At 35.4% G+C, this 21,124-nt stretch overlaps 1 protein-coding gene across 1 annotated transcript; it reads left to right on the top strand.

Annotated features, from left to right (window-relative positions):
- Positions 1 to 498: 498 nt before the first annotated feature.
- On the top strand, positions 499 to 18,810 carry LOC144977990 (small ribosomal subunit protein uS17-like). Its single transcript, XM_078923396.1, has 5 exons — positions 499 to 622; positions 9,619 to 9,762; positions 10,986 to 11,028; positions 12,322 to 12,484; positions 18,647 to 18,810. Exons 1-5 carry the CDS (start codon positions 608 to 610, stop codon positions 18,768 to 18,770), a joined length of 489 nt encoding a protein of 162 aa, XP_078779522.1. The 5' UTR covers positions 499 to 607; the 3' UTR covers positions 18,771 to 18,810.
- Positions 18,811 to 21,124: the final 2,314 nt, after the last annotated feature.

Here is a 21,124-nt window from a genome sequence, read left to right as displayed (position 1 = left end):
CGCAGGTTCAAACCCCACCACCGCCGCGAAAAAATTTTTTATTCTCTATTGTCTTCTGGCACTTTTCTACTCACTTCATATCTTGTTGTTACCAACATAAGTGCCTGCTCCACTCACTTTTCTGAATTAAAAATTCACCCCATACACCGGAGCATACTCAATGTCTCAATCGTTTCTATGTTATATGTTTGTGATGAGAATATTGGCTATTAAGCTTAACTGCTGGTCAAAATTATTTCGCGATGGTGGTGAACGAATCGGCGATCTCAAGAAGTGGGTGAGAGAGGGATCTAGAAATGACTTTGGGTTTGAAACGAATATTTTTGTGTTCGTGGATAGCTCACACGGTAGAGCCACGCTCTCACCTGCCAGGCGGAGTTGTCGTACCAATAAGGTCGCAGGTTCAAACCCCACCACCGCCGCGAAAAAATTTTTTATTCTCTATTGTCTTCTGGCACTTTTCTACTCACAACTCAGTATTCGCACTCTGACACCGAACGACGAGTACCTAGTATCGCACACATTTTGACAACAAAATCTTTATCAAACTCCCTAATAAGAAGAGTTAGATCAAACAACACTTCCTTTTCCTCCTCGTCGTCTCATCATGGCCGACTTTCAGGTTTGCATGTGGTTTCAATTTTGTAAAATAAACTAGATTAATATGTTTAAAACTGCATGAATTCTCCAAGAGATCGGTTAATTACAGTAATATTATCATATGTAACTAGGAGTTATTCGTCTTGTATTGTCTATAGACAGAAGTTAGATGATAGTACTACACGGCGAGGCATGCCTGCCTGCTTGTTGTTGGCGGTTGGTCATCCTCTAGTCAGTCGAATCACGGTACATTCCTCAGTAGTAGTCTTGGCCTTGGGTCTCCGCTTTACGTGAAGGCTAATGAGGAAGCTGTTGATATAAATCCTAGTCCGCTCATGGTGAATGTCATTAAGTGACTAACTACCACTGCAGTCACATCAATCAGGAATTTCAGTGGTAGTGCCACTAGGACTCGTGGTACAGCTCAGCAGCAAGGCCCCTGCCGCCACCGCCACCATTTAATTTATCTTGCTTTGTTAACCACACTTTAACGCTACACTACACTACTGACTATTGAAATTGAATTAGGGAGTTTAACGAAAAATATCTAAATGTTAGCTCTGCACTTGAAACCAATGTCGAAATATCTAGCAAAATAAATCAGAGGCATGTAGGGTAGAGTAGAGTCGGGGAACTTCGCCATCCTGCGGTCGCTCCACTTCTTTCGCTTATTTCAGTCTCGAGATGTCAATTTTCTTAAAATAGAAACCGGTCATCAAGACAATCAGCCAATCAGTGATAAGATTTTATTAAACTTGTTCCAGTATTTCAATTCGTAATACGTTATTTTCGCATTCATTTACAAGTTGTTATTATGCTACGCTCATCGGGGAAATTCGCCACCACTGTCGGGGAAATTCGCCGCTCGATTTTAACACTTTTTTAATTGTGAATTTTATGTACTTTTTAGATATTATTTTGTTTTCTCATGTTTATATTTGATGGTGGCGTTTTTATACACCTCCGTTGGAGGTGTACAAAAACGCACAGTTTTTACACACCTCCATTGGAGGTGTACAAAAACGCACCGTTTTTATGCATCTCCGTTGGCGGTGATGGTAAAGTTGTTGCTGCATACGTCCATGAGGTTTAAATAGTTTTAGATTGTAGTTTAGCACGCTGCTTAGTGATTACCGATGTACAATGGTAATAAATTAAAGAATAATAACAATAATTTAAAAAATCAAAAGTAAAAAGAAACATGGCACACAAATACTGATCTCAAATAAATAAATAATTTTAGAAAATTAAAATCGAAGTTTTTTTAAAACATGATAAAAAGTTTTTGAAAAAAAAAAAGCAAACAAAAACAAAGTAAATCCAAAAAAAAAAAAGTCAACATTGGGAATCGAACCCGGTACTTTCAAGGTTGGAGTCTAACAGCTTGTCCACTGCGCTACGGAGCCACCTGACTGTTCATCACATTTAATAAGGTCTTTCTAAAACATTATTTTACCTTCAATGCAACTTCTATTTTCTGGTTTTATATTTCGATTTTTTAAATTATTAATATTTTTATATAAATTTATTAACAAAAACATCCTACAGATGTCACAATATAACTTTCGCCATGTCCAAATGAAGAAACACAATATCGCTAATGAAATTGGGTGGAATGCGCATGCGTGACGGAGGTGTATAAAAACGATCCGTTAAGATACACCGTCAACGGAGGTGCATAAAAACACCACGATATTTGATTTGATTTGTAATAATTACTCTATTTTATTTATTTACAGTGGCAAAAAAGACTAGAAATATTCAATGACCAACAGCAAGTTTTATTAATGACAATATGATACTATGATAGAAGCAGACCTGCCAACCGGTACCATTAATCGTATTTTAGTTAGGCACTTTGATAAAATGTTCAAACTCAAAATATCTTGATTTGACTCAGTCAGGGGGAGGAGTGGGGGAATAAAATTATATTAATTGTCAGTTCAAATGATGTAATAGCAATAAACCCAAAGTGGTTCAGCAGAAATGTTTAAAGTATTAAAAGCCAGAACTTTTCCTTCTAATAAAAATATGGAATCCATTTCAATTTATTTGAACTTTTTCAATCTACCGTTTTATTTATATGCAATTAAATTGCCAGAGGTAAAAATAAACTCATTATGTCATTACGCAACATTATATCTTTTCATTTGGATACTCTCAAATCCTTTTTTCTTCTCTATGTATTAAATCATAGACGGGAATTATACGTCTAGCCGAGTTTTTAATTATGTAACATTTGCGTCATATTATGTAATAATGTGTTAATTTGAAATGTTTATCTTCCTCTTTATTAATTTAAATGCATTGTCCTCAATAAGACGAACATTTTGGTATACAATATATGATAAGAACTACATATTGACTGTTTTAACCATTTTTTATTAACATCACGCAATTTCGGTCACAACTTTGCAATGGTAATTTTGGGGTAAAAATCGGTCTGAAATTTCAGACTTTGAACTGCCGTAACTACATTTCTAATCAAGATAGAAACAAAATTCAAACTGTTTTGTAATCTGTGTTGCCAGCTCTTTCATATGACATTGGTTTCAAGTGTGTGAGTTACATTGAGAATTTCTATTCAACTCCCTAATCAGAACGGCGAATTTTCCCGAAAGCAGTGATATCATTGGGACCCCCAAATAAAAAAACAAACGAATATTTTAAACTATTACGAATGATGGGAACATAAAAAATAATGCTTAAATCATACAATATCAAAATAACAGGTTGTAGAGTAAGGATCTAAGTGGGTAAAACGCTTAAAATGACGAGTGAAAGTAGGAATTTGGAATGGCGGGTGGTGGATTTCGGACGAATCAGGCGCACAGAACGACAGACACGCTATGACGTTGAATGACACGATTGTGTCATGATATTAATGTACTAAATGCTGTTTGGTAGATTAAAAACATTAGATGAAAAGAGCATCAAAGTGATGATGTGACACTTGGACTCGTCCAATAATAGGTAAGATGGGTTATTTGCATTTGTCACAAAGTGCGCACGTAAACCGTATGCTTATGTAGCGCAGTTTGCAACCTTGTTTATGTGTGCTATATTCAAGCTACGACATCGATCAATAACCAAACACAATACGTTGATAAAGGTTTTGAAGCTAAATGAAGATATATTTTATTACAATATAACCAAGATATTATGAGATATGAAGATGAAATGATAGATGTCCTAAGTATGAAATCAAATGGATGGATGACAAATTGATGGAGATGGTGTGATGATGAATATGATATGAAAGCGATATGAAAATATATAATTAAATCAATTAATTATCAATACTTTACCAAACCGCTACCACATCAGACAATCTCACAGATAGGTTGCAACCATCACAGTCATACAGGCAACTAATAATTAACTAACTAACTAAACACAATCCAGACGTGTAGAAGAAAGCCAAAAGAGTGTCCTTGATATTCAACAAAAACTGTAAGGTTGTTCTAATATTGTTAATTTGTCTCTTCTTGAAATTGTTCTGATTTCACAGTATTCATAAACAGATCAATTGTTTCTCAATGTTCTGATATTAAAATAAGCAAATGGTTCTTCACAGGTAACTTATAAAACAGGCAAATGTTCAGTTTCTATTAGGGTCAAGCTATGAGTGTATAGCCTAAAGTTGGCTTGTTAAAGCCCAGCCTCCGACGGCTCATTCACTTTAAAGAAAGAAAATGATTTTGTTATAATATGATAATCATACGAATATAACTCTATCTATATTCGAACTCACTTAATATGTGAGTAAATATTATTTTACTTTAACAAATCAATTTATTAATGTTGATTAATATTGCTTTACTTTGTAGATATGAAATAATAATGCTTTATAGCAAGAAAAGCTTTTTTTCTTTACAACAAGAATATATTACACAATTAATTTCATTATCTGATTAATTAATTGAGAATCAAAATTTAAAGTGATATTATGATATTGATATCAAAACACAATCATAATTGTAATCACAACATATTATTCAAAAATCTCACCAGAGCCGAACAGATTATAGAAATCACAAATTAAGTCTACACAAGACTTTAATCAAACTCTACACAAGAGTTATAACACAACTTGATTCAGCTCAAACTTTGAGCACCGCAAAGTCTACACAAGACTTAAATCACACTCTAACAAGAGTTAACACAAAACGTGTTTCAGCTCGAACTTTGAGCACTACAAAGTCTACACAAGACTTTAATCCAACTCTACACAAGAGTTAAACAAATGAGCCTAAAAGACTCCGCTGTGGTTATCGCTTAGAGACTATGAGCCTAAAAGACTCCGCTGTCTGGTCTCTTTTGAGACAATGAGCCTAAAAGACTCCGCTGAGTGGTCTGAAGAAACTGCTCAAAACTCTGGCATTTATAGGCAAAAATCAAGCAAACGAAGCAAAATTCTACCCACACAACCGGATGTTAGTCATATCCGTAAACATCTGAAATTCCTTAAAACTCCCCCAGATTCCATAATCATGGACAACAACAACCCATCCTGATACCGGACATCCTCATATCAAGGATAAATAAATTCGTCAGCCCATAGTTACGAGATATCAATCAAGCCATACCATAACAAAGTCACTCCCGTAGAATACAGGGATCCTACTTTGCTTATAAGTTTACGGAGAAAACAAGATTGATGCCTTTCTCACAATAACACCCACACTACGTAGTTTAATTCAAACTTCCGGGCCATAGGTGCATGATCTGATACGACCTGTATCAACAAAAGAAGGGTTGTTCCGGAGGGATTACAATAACAACAACAACTAATACTACGACGACGTACATCCTGTCGTAAACTGACGCCTACATGGAAGCATTTCGTTACATATCTCCCCCCTAAGACTAAATTTGGTACAACATTTAGTTAGATCATCGAAATGCCTCAAGATCACATCGATCTCGACAATTATTTGGGCTCATGGTTGTCCCTTCCTTCAACAGACAACATCGGCATCACACATCCACACTTCAACTCCACCTTGCCGTGTGTCATGCATTTCGGTGGTTCATGATCCTTGTTTTCGTCAAAACATGGAAGTCGAGGACTCTTAACAGTGGGAGCATGAGTAAATGATCGAATGTCACTTGTCATACTGTCGTTGTTGGAGGAAGCCTGACACTCCGACTTTAACCTAAGCAGTTCAAGCTCTTTCTCCATCAGAGCTTCTTGCCTTTGAGCTCGTGCTCTGCTTATCTCCTCCTCTTCTTTGGCACGTTCTCTCTCCTTCTCTTTTCTCTCTTCATCTTCTTGTAACTGGGCTGTCACCCAAGCACGGAGATCTTCACCCCTTAACTCCAATTTTTCTCCAGGTTTAATTAATCTTTCCACATCCATCTCTAGGACAATTAATCAAACCAATTCAAATTCAAATAAACAAACTTCAATATGTTTATCGACACTGTTGCCGTAAATGTTACTTTCACGTAGAATAAAGTGGTATTACAAGTAACCTTATTAACGATATGCGGTCAATATAGATCCCAAAACAGATTCAAAACAGGCAATTAATACCGATTCCTACACGGAATTCAACATTGATCTATATATATAGACTCAATATATAGAATCAAAACAAATTTACTCCAGGTCCTAACACAGAACCAACGCTTCACCCAGATTCCTACACAGAATCAAAACATTGACTTAATATAGACGCATATTAGAGTCAAAACAACTGATTTAATACAGGTCCTCACACGGAACCAACGCTTCACCCAGATTCCCCACACGGAATCAACAAAATAGCTTCACCCAGATTCCCCACACGGAATCAACAAATTAGCTTCACCCAGATTCCCCACACGAAATCAACAAAATAGCTTCACCCAGATTCCCCACACGGAATCAACAAAATAGCTTCACCCAGATTCCCCACACGGAATCAACAAAATATCTTCACACAGATTCTTTCTCAGAATCAAAATATCTTCACCCAGATTCTTTCTTAGAATCAACAAAATATCTTCACCCAGATTCTCTTAGAATCAACAAAATATCTTCACCCAGATTCTTACTTAGAATCAACAAAATATCTTCACCCAGATTCTTTCTTAGAATCAACAAAATATCTTCACCCAGATTCTCTCTTAGAATCAACAAAATATCTTCACCCAGATTCTTACTTAGAATCAACAAAATATCTTCACCCAGATTCCCTCTCGGAATCAACAAAATATCTTCACCCAGATTCTTACACAGAATCAATACCTTGACTTACTATATGTGCATAGAAAGTCAGAACAAATGATTTAATACAGATCCTCACACGGGACCAACACAATATTCTCCCAGATTCCTACACGGAATCAAATTACCCCAACAACCACCTTCGTTCCTTACAAAAGGGAGAGGGGGGACAATGGAGGCTTTACAGCGCGAGTACCGCTTTCGCGCTAAGTCAGTGATCCGTATCACCAGATGACTGACAACTTAGAACCGAACAAATGAAAATTACCAGAATAACTTGTATTACACCTTGCGTATAATGACAGTCTTATAACCATTAAATGGATACCAATTTGCTTTAAGCTCAAAGATATTATCTATCTCAAGTTTCAAACAACTCCCTAACCTGTCTCAACACTTGTTTGGTCGCGATGTCTCTTGAATGCACAACAATAAGAATCCCACTTCTGACACCAAATTATGTCACAAAGTGCGCACGTAAACCGTATGCTTATGTAGTGCAGTTTGCAACCTTGTTTATGTGTGCTATATTCAAGCTACGACATCGATCAATAACCAAACACAATACGTTGATAAAGGTTTTGAAGCTAAATGAAGATATATTTTATTACAATATAACCAAGATATTATGAGATATGAAGATGAAATGATAGATGTCCTAAGTATGAAATCAAATGGATGGATGACAAATTGATGGAGATGGTGTGATGATGAATATGATATGAAAGCGATATGAAAATATATAATTAAATCAATTAATTATCAATACTTTACCAAACCGCTACCACATCAGACAATCTCACAGATAGGTTGCAACCATCACAGTCATACAGGCAACTAATAATTAACTAACTAACTAAACACAATCCAGACGTGTAGAAGAAAGCCAAAAGAGTGTCCTTGATATTCAACAAAAACTGTAAGGTTGTTCTAATATTGTTAATTTGTCTCTTCTTGAAATTGTTCTGATTTCACAGTATTCATAAACAGATCAATTGTTTCTCAATGTTCTGATATTAAAATAAGCAAATGGTTCTTCACAGGTAACTTATAAAACAGGCAAATGTTCAGTTTCTATTAGGGTCAAGCTATGAGTGTATAGCCTAAAGTTGGCTTGTTAAAGCCCAGCCTCCGACGGCTCATTCACTTTAAAGAAAGAAAATGATTTTGTTATAATATGATAATCATACGAATATAACTCTATCTATATTCGAACTCACTTAATATGTGAGTAAATATTATTTTACTTTAACAAATCAATTTATTAATGTTGATTAATATTGCTTTACTTTGTAGATATGAAATAATAATGCTTTATAGCAAGAAAAGCTTTTTTTCTTTACAACAAGAATATATTACACAATTAATTTCATTATCTGATTAATTAATTGAGAATCAAAATTTAAAGTGATATTATGATATTGATATCAAAACACAATCATAATTGTAATCACAACATATTATTCAAAAATCTCACCAGAGCCGAACAGATTATAGAAATCACAAATTAAGTCTACACAAGACTTTAATCAAACTCTACACAAGAGTTATAACACAACTTGATTCAGCTCAAACTTTGAGCACCGCAAAGTCTACACAAGACTTAAATCACACTCTACACAAGAGTTAACACAAAACGTGTTTCAGCTCGAACTTTGAGCACTACAAAGTCTACACAAGACTTTAATCCAACTCTACACAAGAGTTAAACAAATGAGCCTAAAAGACTCCGCTGTGGTTATCGCTTAGAGACTATGAGCCTAAAAGACTCCGCTGTCTGGTCTCTTTTGAGACAATGAGCCTAAAAGACTCCGCTGAGTGGTCTGAAGAAACTGCTCAAAACTCTGGCATTTATAGGCAAAAATCAAGCAAACGAAGCAAAATTCTACCCACACAACCGGATGTTAGTCATATCCGTAAACATCTGAAATTCCTTAAAACTCCCCCAGATTCCATAATCATGGACAACAACAACCCATCCTGATACCGGACATCCTCATATCAAGGATAAATAAATTCGTCAGCCCATAGTTACGAGATATCAATCAAGCCATACCATAACAAAGTCACTCCCGTAGAATACAGGGATCCTACTTTGCTTATAAGTTTACGGAGAAAACAAGATTGATGCCTTTCTCACAATAACACCCACACTACGTAGTTTAATTCAAACTTCCGGGCCATAGGTGCATGATCTGATACGACCTGTATCAACAAAAGAAGGGTTGTTCCGGAGGGATTACAATAACAACAACAACTAATACTACGACGACGTACATCCTGTCGTAAACTGACGCCTACATGGAAGCATTTCGTTACTGCATTTAAAGAGAGGGGTGTGAGAAGTGGTGAATTTCCCCCCAATTCTAACCTACTGAAGACTGAAGATTTGAGAAAAAAAAATAAAGGGAAGAAACTACAGAAATATAGAACTTATTGATATTAATATTATTGGTAATTCAGAGATATGCCGTGGCGAATATATTCATTAAACTTATTTTATCAATATTCATAGAGCTGTGCACCTCAAAAAGACATTATTCAAAGAATTAAGGGCTGATTTCTTTTTACCTCATTCATGTCTTCTACAGATTATTTTCACTTGGATATTTTTGGGAAGGATGATATATTATATGTATCCTTTAACAATTGAAATTCCTGTGATTTTCTTTAAATTGAAATTTTGATACAGGTTTGACACAGGGTTACTTTGTCTTTGTGAGTGCACTACTTATATAGGTAACCTATAACAACAGTCAGCACAATGGTTTAATTAGTGTTTCATTTATTATTTTAATATGTAGCAACACGAGAAGGCTTTCCAAAGGCAAAAGAATGTCTTTTTGAACAAGAAACAGCTGCTGGCTGATAAGAGATCGAAGAAAGTCAAGAAAGTAATCCCTCGTTATGTCAAGGAAGTTGGTCTTGGTTTCAAAACTCCAAAAGAGGTATGTCTTATAAAAATCATATTCAACCGGAAATTATCATGTTTTACATTGCTTACGCTAATATTCGAAGACGTAATAAACTGAAATAGAGCATTTTAAGTCATTTTTAATCCCGTGTCTTAATAATTTTTATAGCAAATTCTTATCAATGCTTTTTTTTTAAATGTACAATCTTTGTGACATTTTATGTCAGATAAAATGGATTTGATGTTGCGTGAACTGTTTACGCTTTAAAAGCAAGATATTTTCTCTTTCTAATTTACTGTTTTGTAAGTATTGTCTTTAATGACTCGTCTTTTGACCAACAGGTCCCTGGTTCTGGCCCCACTGCGGGTGATGCAAAGTTTATCCTTGGATGTCTCGCATTATCTTATGGCATTCAAGTGTAAAAGTGAATGGCTGACTTGAAACAGCATTATCATTTTTGGAAAACAAAATTGTAAAAGCACCATACAGTTATGTCAAGCGTTGCTTTTGATTTAGGACCTTTTTTGTTTAATACTTTGTACACATTTAATGGCTGTTGTGCGATAGAAAAGCTCCAAGTTAGTTAGGTTTTTTAGAATTTTCAATGAAAATGTCTGTAGCCATGGCCCCAATATAAATGTGATCTTAAAAATTTTAAGCTGTATTTTGCTCGAGAGAACTTAGCTTGTTAACCAATCTTTAGGAATTGATATTTTAACTTCTTGTTGGTTTTGTCAGGCCACCATACAGACTTGAATATCAAAATCACTGTCAACCTGAGAATCGGGGTTTCAAAGACAATAGAATTGTCTCCAAACGCGTAGAATAAAATGACATACCGACTATAAGATCATCATCATCATAGCTTGTTGCTCCAACAGCTAACCCACTCCACAGCATCTGTGGAGACTACTCTTAAATCATGATCAGTGCAGCAGGGCCTGTCCTGGCATTCTCTAAGGATGTTCTTCGTCGTCTGCTCCGTGCATCCACATGTACACACGCTGGTCTTGGCCAGCCCCCACTTTTTCAGGCTCGCAGCTGTTCTCCCAAGTTTTTACTGTGCTCTGTTGAGTGTTACCCATTCATTCCTGGGGCGCTCAGTTCTCAAGGGCTGTTCTCTCAGATCTTAACTGTACCTTCAATGCATAAAGGTAAAAAAAAATATTTTCATTTTAAATATATTGTTCTCTGTTGCGGGATTGGATTGCCTGTTGATCTTTGTAATGACCATGTCTTCTATTTTTACTTCTCAGGCTTCTGAAGGCAACTACATTGACAACAAATGTCCATTCACAGGTTGGTGATTTTATTTTCAACAGACCATTTCTCTTCATGTTGTGCACATTGAGAAGTGATGTTTCTCTTTCTCTCTCTCTCTCTCTCTCTCTCTCTCTCTCTCTCTCTCTCTCTCTCTCTCTCTCTCTCTCTCTCTCTCTCTCTCTCTCTCTCTCTCTCTTTTTTTTTTTTTTTACCACATGTTTATGCTCTTGCTGACCACAGCAATGTTTATGCATTCAAATGTTTAGTTTGTCCTATTCTCACCTTTACAACTTTGATGGTATGTCTTATGCCATCGTTTACATTTTAGGGACAACAAGGCATAAACTCATTTTCCAGACTCGCCCTAAAAATTAGGCAATATACTTTTTTTTTTTTTTTTCCCCAGATAAGAAAAATATTATTTTAAAGTTTTAATATTTATACATTTGATTGAAATTTTACATTTTTAAATTGATATTTTTTATCTTTTTGAAATTGAGTTTTAACCCATTGCTTCTGGGAGCATTTCAGCTCAATTAATATTGCCGTACTCTGGGAGATAGGGAGACAACTCTGTTTGCAAAATTACTCGCAGTTGAAATTTTTAAAATTAGATTAAAAAATACCTTAAAATGTAGGAATGGCTGTAAATTGATTTATGACAAGTTTGATTTGTCATCTGATTATGAGACAAATGAAAGAAAGAAAAAAAGCTTTTTCACTGTCACTGAAAAGTTTTGTCTTTTTCTCCGTATAATGACCGGATTGTTAGAAGATTTGTTGCATTTGTGATATGTTCCAAAGCATGTGCCTTTGCATTATTGGATACGGCATATTTCACACCCATAATCTGATTCGGTGGTTCTATTTACATTGTTGGCAATTTTCAAGGTATGTGTGTCAAAACAATAATTTTAAAAAATGTAGCTCTGAGCTCAGTCAGTCACACGATTTTCTATCTGTAAATTGCTAGTTTCACTTCAGTTCATTATCTCTCTAAAGTAGGGAGTCCCAATAAGATTTGGAAAGTGATTTAATACATTAAAAAAGAGTAAAATGTCACAAATAGCCTAGCAGGTGCTTTTGGACACATTCATGAAATAAAGGTAGAAAAGTAGCGGGTGCCTTTGGTCGCGCTCAGAAGCAATGTGTTAAGGAATAGTACAAAAATGTTTATATGTTTTTTCATTTAGATAAAATTTCTTGCCCACTTAACATACATCCACACCTAAGAAGAATTGATGTGCTGTGCATTTGACATTAAGCTACGGGCTTCATATTACCACTATCTCTGTTTATTTAACAATTTACATGTTATTGTTTCTTCAGGAACTGTTAGCATCCGTGGTAACATTCTCACAGGAAAGGTGTTGAAGATGAAGATGACCAACACGATTGTCATTCGCCGTGAATACCTCAAATTCATCAAGAAATATAAAAGATACGAAAAGAGACATAAGAATCTTACTGTTCACATGTCACCTTGCTTCAGGTACAGTATATATTCCCAGCTCCTTATCTCCATTAACGACTTTTTCCTTTTGAATTATGTTTTAAGATATTTTAAAAATTACTTTGCTCCTTTCTCTAACAATTGACTTTTAAAAATTGTGGTTATACTTTTTTAATTTTTGCATTTCTATTAAATTGACAATGTTTAGATTTTTTGGGGGGTTTTTTTCTCTCTCTCTCATCGTATTTTATTGTTGGTTTTTTTTTTTTTAGATTTTCAAATTTTGTTTTTGTGTTTTTGAATTTTCTTTTTTTTTTGTTCAAATTTTTCAAATTATTTCTAAAAACCCACTTTATACATGGTCTGATTTGGATTTTTGTAGATTTTTATATTATTTTTTTGTGAGATCAGTTTTGGAGGTCTGCACATGCTTCATTTTTAGGTTTGAAACATTCAATCCTTTGTCTCAGGGTGGAATTCCTGACCTCCAATAGTTGGCAGAGAGGCAGTTACTGTGTCTTCTATCCCCCGATATCTCTTTTCCAACTTGCTTTCTGTCTTTGTCTTGAAATGAGATTACTTGGTTTTGTCCTGGCCTGACATCCTAGCTGCGAGGGAAACAGTCAAGTGTATAATTAGAGTTTTGGAAGATGATATTTTTGTCTTGTAAATCATCTCTCTGTTATGCACTGTATTATTTTATCTTCATATATATGATTTGTATACATTCCTCTTGGTGGGGATCTGTGCTTGTGTCGGCATGAGACATTAAGATGATCTCAAACTAAGTACAATGATAGTATGCTCTTGGAATCTACATCTGTTCCCTATTTGAACCAATTCCCCTTTGCATACCTGCCGAATTTTTCGTAATTTTACGAATTTTAGACAAATTTTATGGAACATTATGAATTTTTAATTCTTCATCCTTTATTATAGTCAGTAAAAAAATTGATACGGCGCACAACTCTACTGAAAGATTTGAAAAATAGAAATGTATTTTTTACAGATAGATAAACAGATAACTTGATTTCCTTTTATAATTTAAGGTGCGGTTTGGGTCTAATTATTAGGAAAGTCCTTCAAAAAATTGATTTTGAGATTTTGGTGGGAAATGATATTTTATTATCTTAGAAATAATATATTTGAAGTCCAAATTCTTAAAGTAGACTATAAAGGCACGAAATACACAGTCGAAAATGGTACAGGTAGTAAGGAAGTGTGAAAAATGGGAAGCCATTTTGCTATTTTCTCAATATGTCTTTTTTCTAAGGGAAACTGTGTCAAACGTTTCTCAGAATCTATTCAATGAAATTGTCTGAAAATTTCCACAGTTATCACAGAGATAATGTATTATGTCATACCAGAGAGATTTTTTTGATAAGATAGGTGACTTTTTAATTATATCCTAATTCTGAATTTTTGAGGTCACTTTTGACATAACACTAATAAAAATTCCATAAGCTAAAGCCGTAAAATCTTTCTGTTGTGACACCCTATGGTACAATGTTGACAAGAGGGAAGAATATGGAGGTAATTCCTTCATTAGTTTTTGTGGAAGGTTTGCCACGAGATTGGTATATTTTTTGAGGTCAGACCCCCAAATTAGGTCGCAAAATGGGTATCAACACAGATAATAAAAAATTTTCACCATTAATGTTGTTTTTTAACCTATATTGACGATACGGAATGATTAAAACCGCCTAATATAGGTAATTAAACTTTTTTTTTTAGAAAAGACCCAAACCGCCCCTTAAAGTCAGTTTGAAAGGTCGTTAAGTCATACAGATATAAAAAATTTACCTAAGACACTCTCTAATGGCCACACCCTTAACTCTATCTGTCCAGTAGAGTCCTTACTTCCGTTGTGTTGATTTAGCGGTGATCAGTGTTATGTAGTAGTGTGTTCTCATTGCGTGTGTGTTTTATGTGTGTGTGGTGTATACATGTGTGTGTGTGTGTGTTTTGGAATGTGGTTGCGTGGAAGAAAAAAGAGTGGGGGGGGGGGGGGGGGGTTTGCTAGGAACTGCCATATTGGCATTTTTCAGCAAATCGTGGCATTCATAGTGATATAATTCACTTCATCACATGACGGTATTCTGATTTGCACAAATTTTAAACAAGTTTCACCGATTAACAACATCAACGAATATTACTGCTGATATTACTGTTGTTTTTATGCCATCGATGTGATAATTATTGCCCTGGGAAATATTTAGTAATGCGTTTCGGCAAACTGTCAATTGGTTCTGTCTAGCTTCTCGCCCGAACAAACCAAAAGTAGACAGATTCGGGGACTTGATATTTTTCGCGTCTGCTTCAGATTTTCATTTGACCTCACATGAGTTAAGGGGCGGTTTGGGTCTTTTCTAAAAAAATTTTAATAACCTATGTTGGGCGGTTTTAATCATTCTGTATCATCAATAGAGGTTAAAAAACAACATTTATGGTGAAAATTGTTAATTATCTGTGTTGATACCCATTTTGGGATCTAATTTGGGGGTCTGACATCAAAAAATATAACAATCTTGTGGCAAACGTTCCACATAAACTAATGAAGGAATGACCTCCATATTCTTCCCTCTTGTCAACATTGTACCATAGTGTGTCACCATAGAGAGATTTTACGGCTTTAGCTTATGGAATTTTTATTAGATCATTACAAAGTTGAGAATCAAAATGTTATGACAAAATTGATGTAAAAAATTCAGATTTAGGATTAGAATTTAAAATTCACAAATCTTATCAAAAAAATCTCTCTATGGTGACATAATACATTATCTCTGTCATAACTGTGGAAATTTTCAGACAATTTCATTGAATAGATTCTGAGGAAGGTTTGACACAGTTTCCCATACCCTTAGAAAAATGACATATTGAGAAAATAGCAAAATGGCTTCCCGTTTTTCACACATTTCTTACTACCTGTACCATTTTCGACTGTGTATTTCGTGCCTTTATAGTCTACTTTAAGAATTTGGACTTCAATTATATTATTTCAAAGATAATAAAATATCATTTTCCACCAAAATCTCAAAATCAAATTTTTGAAGGATTTTCCTAATAATTAGACCCAAACTCGCTCCTTAAGTAAAGGGTAGGCATTCTGAAAGCTCCTGCATCCCCAGTATTCATTCAATTTGTATTTTCATCGTTGATCTTTTGTCAGGCGTTTATTTATTCAATTTGTCATCATATAAAAGCGTTTTAAAAACTCTAGAACAAACCTTGATAGATTTGTGAAAGTTTAAAATTTCCTAATTTGACCATTGTTTTGGTTCTTGGCCGCCATTTTAATTTGTGAAGTGTTGAAGGTAGTGCAAAGCACTCCCAAGTAAAGCGTGGTAAAGACTTGCGACTTATTGATATTGATATATACTGACTGATAAACTAAAATCATGCCGAATAAAGCATGGCAGAGACGACAAGCACATCGATTAAAATGTGCATCTAGTCGTAATCAAGCTAATCAAGAAAATGATTCTGGCAATATCGAATGAAAGTAGTTCTTTCCCCGCGAAATTGCGGGGTTTTTACTTGTAATACTTAAATAATAATAATAAGAAGAAGAAGAACTACTACTACTACTAATGGTAATAATGATATTGTGGTTGTTCGTACACAATTTCAGAAATTACGAATTTCCTTGTCAAATTACTAAAAATTGACATATAAATTACTAAATTTGAAGTTTTCAATTTGGCATGTCTGCCTTTGTCTTACTTCTTGGGTGCTTTAATTGTAATTATGGAATTTTTGACTATCCCATTTTCTTCTTTTTTACTGGCGCTGATATGACGTAAATGTGTTGCAATCGCCGTAAAACCCTTAAAAATCAAACAAGCAATCCTTTGTCTTAGTCCCCAAGTCTTAACTTTTCATTGTCTTAACTTGCTGGTATTTTTGTTACCCTCAGGGCTGAGAATCTTCCGCCTAAAGGAGGATTTCCGCCTAAATGGTAGTTTATCTTCGCCCATCCCCATCCCTCCTTTTTCAAAATTTTCTTGATATATTATCAGTGATTATCCGGGATTTTGAGAGTTTCTCAGAAATTTTCCGCTGAATTTGCCGTGTCAAACATTGTCCTCAAAACCACAAAATCACCATGATGTTTTATGTCATATTTTGACACCTGTGCTCCGTCTCGTGAATTTTGGTGACAGTCCCGTTTTTATGACGTCGGTCCAGACAGAATGGCACCAGATGTCACAATTGACATACAAGACCATTGGTGTTCCTTGATTAGTTAGTTGATGGTTGAAGGGGGGGGGGGAGGGAACAAATGGGTCTAGATTTTCTCTCTGTTGTAGGCAACTATTGTCTTTTTAATCTATCTCTCTCTCTCTCTCTCTCTCTCTCTCTCTCTCTCTCTCTCTCTCTCTCTCTCTCTCTCTCTCTCTCTCTCTCTCTCTCTCTCTCTCTCACACACACACACAAATCAGTAAAGTGCACCCAGTTCTTTAGCCTCGATAAGTTTTCACTTTTCATCGTCATGTACTTAACAGTGATACACACACACACAGGATTCAATTAAAATGTTAATTTCCTGGCAATTGCAACATAAAACATACGTTAACTTAATATTTATGATTAACAAATAAAGTACATACACACCTAGCAATAAAGTTCACTCAGTAACTTGGTTGGTTTTTCACTTAATCTCTCTGTACCTATCACTATATTCACTTTGAGCAGTCTCTCTCTCTCTCTCTCTCTCTCTCTCTCTCTCTCTCTCTCTCTCTCTCTCTCTCTCTCTCTCTCTCTCTCTCTCTCTCTCTCTCTCCCCCACCCTCCCCCTCTCTCACTCATACACTCACGCACACACGTGGGGGTACATACTATGTCTTCGATCCCCTTATATCTGTTTTCCAACATGCTTTCTGTCTTTGTCTTGGAATGAGATTACTTGGTTTTGTTCTGGACCTGGCCAGAGTCCTAACTGGGAGGGAAAGAGTCAAATGCACAGTTATTGTTTTGGGAGATTATATTTTTTTCCTTGTAAATCATCTCTCTGTTATGTATTATTATATATGTTATTTTGAATGTATAATGTAAGCATTTGAGTGCATTCCTCTTTGTTGGATTTTGTGCTTGTGTCTGGATGAGACATAGGTGATCTCAAGCTAAGTTCATTGGTGGTATGCTCTTGGAATCTATATCTGATCCCTTTTTGTTCCCTGTTCCCCTATGTCTTACTTTTTCTTGGGTGCTTTAATTGTAATTCTAGAACATTTTACTATCCCGTTTTCTTCCTTTTTACTGGTGCTGATATAACCTAAATGTGTTGCAAGCGTCGTCAAATCCTTAAAAACAAGCAAACAAAACACACACTATCTTTCCTTCTGTCAGACAAACCTAAACCTATAAAGTGGATCGTAATCTTTTCACATCAGCCATCATTCTCTCTTTTCACCTTCAAGTACCCACCTTATCATCATCATCATTACTACCACCACTACGATATCATCACAACACTATCACCATTAAAACAACAATCCTTACCATCACTGCTACAACCTCCTCCAACACAACAATATAACCACTACAACCACATTCATTATCATTACTGCCACCAGTACAACAGCCACCATCATATCATTATTACCACCACCCCTACCATTCATTTTAATATTTTATACATCTTAAATTGGTTTTGGAACTTTACTTGTTTTGAAACCAGGGGTATTGGGATGATTATAGATCTCAATAATTATATTTTGTTTGCAGAAATTCCTGTTTAAGCATTGAAATTATTCGGAATTGTTTCTGAAATTTACGTGAACCAAATTTTAAGTTGGCATCTCTGGTCAACTTGAAATAATGGGATGTTGGCATTAGTGAATCTGTGAATATGGGAGATGTATGTGGCGACTACCACTACTACAGCCATCACAACATCATCATCATTACCACAACTACTACAGCCACCACCACATCATTATCCTTACCACTACCATTACTACAACCACCATGTTATAATTACACTTTTCAGTTTTTGAAATTCCTCCGAGTGATATCAGAAATTGCTGGGAGACACATTTTGGATTGCATCACAATAACTTTTAATGAAATTTAAATTTATAGGTTATTTTTGCATGGATGGTTCTTGATCTAAGCGCTGAAAAATTTCCTCCTTTTTAGTAACCAGTCATTCTCACCCCTGTACCCTCTAACACTATTGATACCTATTTTATCCAACAGAGATGTAGCTGTCGGAGATATTGTGACAGTTGGAGAATGTCGACCTTTGGCCAAGACTGTCAGACACAACGTTCTCAAAGTGACCAAGTCTTCTGGCGGCAAGAAAGGATTTTCTAAAATATAAATGTTTGGTTAGGAGTATCAATAAATGATGTAAAATTGAATATGCGTTCTTTGCCTTTTTCATGTCAAACAAAACAAAACTTGAGATTTTATATAGCGCAATACTGGGTGGGGTTCCTGACCTCCCATAGTAGTCAGGGAGGTACTTACTGTGTCTTCTGTCCCCCTATATGTTTTCCAACTTGCTTTCTGTCTTTGTCTTGGAATGAGATTACTTGGGTTTTATCCTGGCCCAGGCTGGGAGGGAGATAGGCAAATGTTAGTTAGTTTTGGGAGATTATATTTTTTTTCCTTGTATATCGTCTCTCCGTTATGCACTGTATTTAGACCTGTAAATTCTCAGTCAATTAACTGAAATCAGTCAATTTGTCAAATTCAAATATTTAAAAAAGGAAAGAAAGAAATAAAAAAAAGAAAGAATTCACAAATCGTAGTCGGATGACCGTAAAATAATTAGGAGTGTTCCACAGCGCTACGCATAGCTCATGGGGACCGTTTATATTAACGATGTATATATTGCCAAGACAAAGCGACGCTTTTTATAAAAGGCGTGTCTGAACACTTCCCTGGGTATTTTCACACGTCCTTCGTTAAATTATTTTTTCACTTTCCAATCCGTCGTGATCCCAACTGTAGCCAATTTTAACTGAGCCACCGAGCGATAAATTTCACTGTTTCATCTAAGCCAAAATTGACCACATTTACCCTTCGAGTCTCAAAACTATGTTAAAGTAAATTGCGAAAGTCGAAAGTCCGTTTGTAGACATCTTCAAATCGAAAGTTAGGATAGATTGCTACAAGCACATTTCAATTGCCTCACGTAAACAAACTGGTTGACCGTTTCTTCACTGATGAGTACCTGATCATAAGGAACAATGGTAAGTAGCCTAATTAATTCCCGTGCAAATCAGGATGTTTTCTGGCATTGTTTTGCTCAAGCCCAAGCGAGCTTGCTGTTTTGTGGCTATTTACCTTCATTTCGATTCTTTGAATTTTTCCGCTACGCCTGCCGAAATTTCTTCTTGATAATTCACTTCTACTTAATAATTCAGTGTATTGGCCTGAAGTCATATTTATTTAAGTTTTTTTTTTCTCTGTCATTTACTGATTGAAAATCAAGTTTGCTCATTGCTACATTATTCTAATGTTCTCACAATGGCTGAGTTGTTCGTGGATCGCAATTCAGACTTGTCGAGCATCGATAAAGATGTGAGTCCTGTGAGGAATAAATTCAACTGGTCATGGCTAGAAGTTAAAGATGATAATGGTGATTATTTTTCTATGTCAAAAAAATTCCAGAGGCAGGAATATGACTTTGATGAAGTCATCTTTACCTATATGAATGACATGCTTATTTAGCATTCCTTCTACATCAAATTATGACAGTCATACTTCAAGACTTCCAGTAAGAAATAACACCCACTATTTTGATATATTGTATTTATCACTCTCCTCTCCAATGATGCCCTTATTTTTTAAAAAAATAATTGAATCTTCAGTTTGTCGAAGGGTTTCAGTCAATTTTTATAGAGCTCATTTACAGGTCTATGTTTTATGTTTTGTTTATGTATTATATATGATTTGTAAACATGTGAATAACTAGTAGGGGCCTGTGCTTTTGTCTGGTTTTGACTTGTAGGTGATCTCAAACTAAGTACATTGATGGTATGCTCTTGGAATCTACATCTATTCCCTATTTGAACCAATTCCCCTTTGTCAGTCTTATTCTTGGATGCTTTAATAGTAATTCTATAACTTTTTACATTCCCATTTTGCGGGTGGTTGGATGGGAGCATCACCCTTGAATCATATACCTATGATGTTCGCATGGGTGTACGATCCGATAGTGATGTCGTTTCTTCTTCTCTTTACTAGCCTATCCTGCTTCTTTGGTTTGTGATTGTATTTTTGACAGGGGATATTTTTTTTTCTGTAAATCTTCTGCCTGTTTGTTCTTGGTTATTTATAATTTAGCTTATGATATCTTTAGGTTATGATTTTGATTTACATTTGTACTATTTTTGTTAGATTGCTTGTTTTTTTTGTTTCAGCGGTCTCTCATATAACCTCAATTGTGTTGGAAGAGACCTAAAGCAACAAACAAACAACAATTCCCATTTTCTTCCTTTTTACTGGCGCTGATATGACCTTATATGTATTGCAAGCGCGGTAAAACCCTTAAAAACAAAAACAAACATATAGCGCAATATCCACTAAATATGCTCTAAGGGCTTTACTAGGAAGTCGCATAACGACAAAAAAGTTTGCACCGAGGTTTGATGGGTCTCTTTTCCACCTCCATGCATTGTCTCCTTTTGGTGGAATGGGGGAGGGGGGTCTATATGTCACTAGTTG

Source organism: Berghia stephanieae, chromosome 8 (assembly GCF_034508935.2).
Source record: "Berghia stephanieae isolate SIO BIC M18660-M18661 chromosome 8, UCSD_Bste_1.3, whole genome shotgun sequence".
Taxonomy (NCBI): domain Eukaryota; kingdom Metazoa; phylum Mollusca; class Gastropoda; order Nudibranchia; family Aeolidiidae; genus Berghia; species Berghia stephanieae.
The sequence above is the reverse complement of the archived record's forward strand: the minus strand, read 5'-3'. Positions and strand labels throughout refer to the sequence as shown.

Coding starts and splice junctions, on each gene's coding strand:
- LOC144977990 (XM_078923396.1), top strand. Junction 9,763..10,985: donor GTTTCAAAACTCCAAAAGAG/GTATGTCTTATA, acceptor TTTACTTCTCAG/GCTTCTGAAGGCAACTACAT. Junction 11,029..12,321: donor CAACAAATGTCCATTCACAG/GTTGGTGATTTT, acceptor TTGTTTCTTCAG/GAACTGTTAGCATCCGTGGT.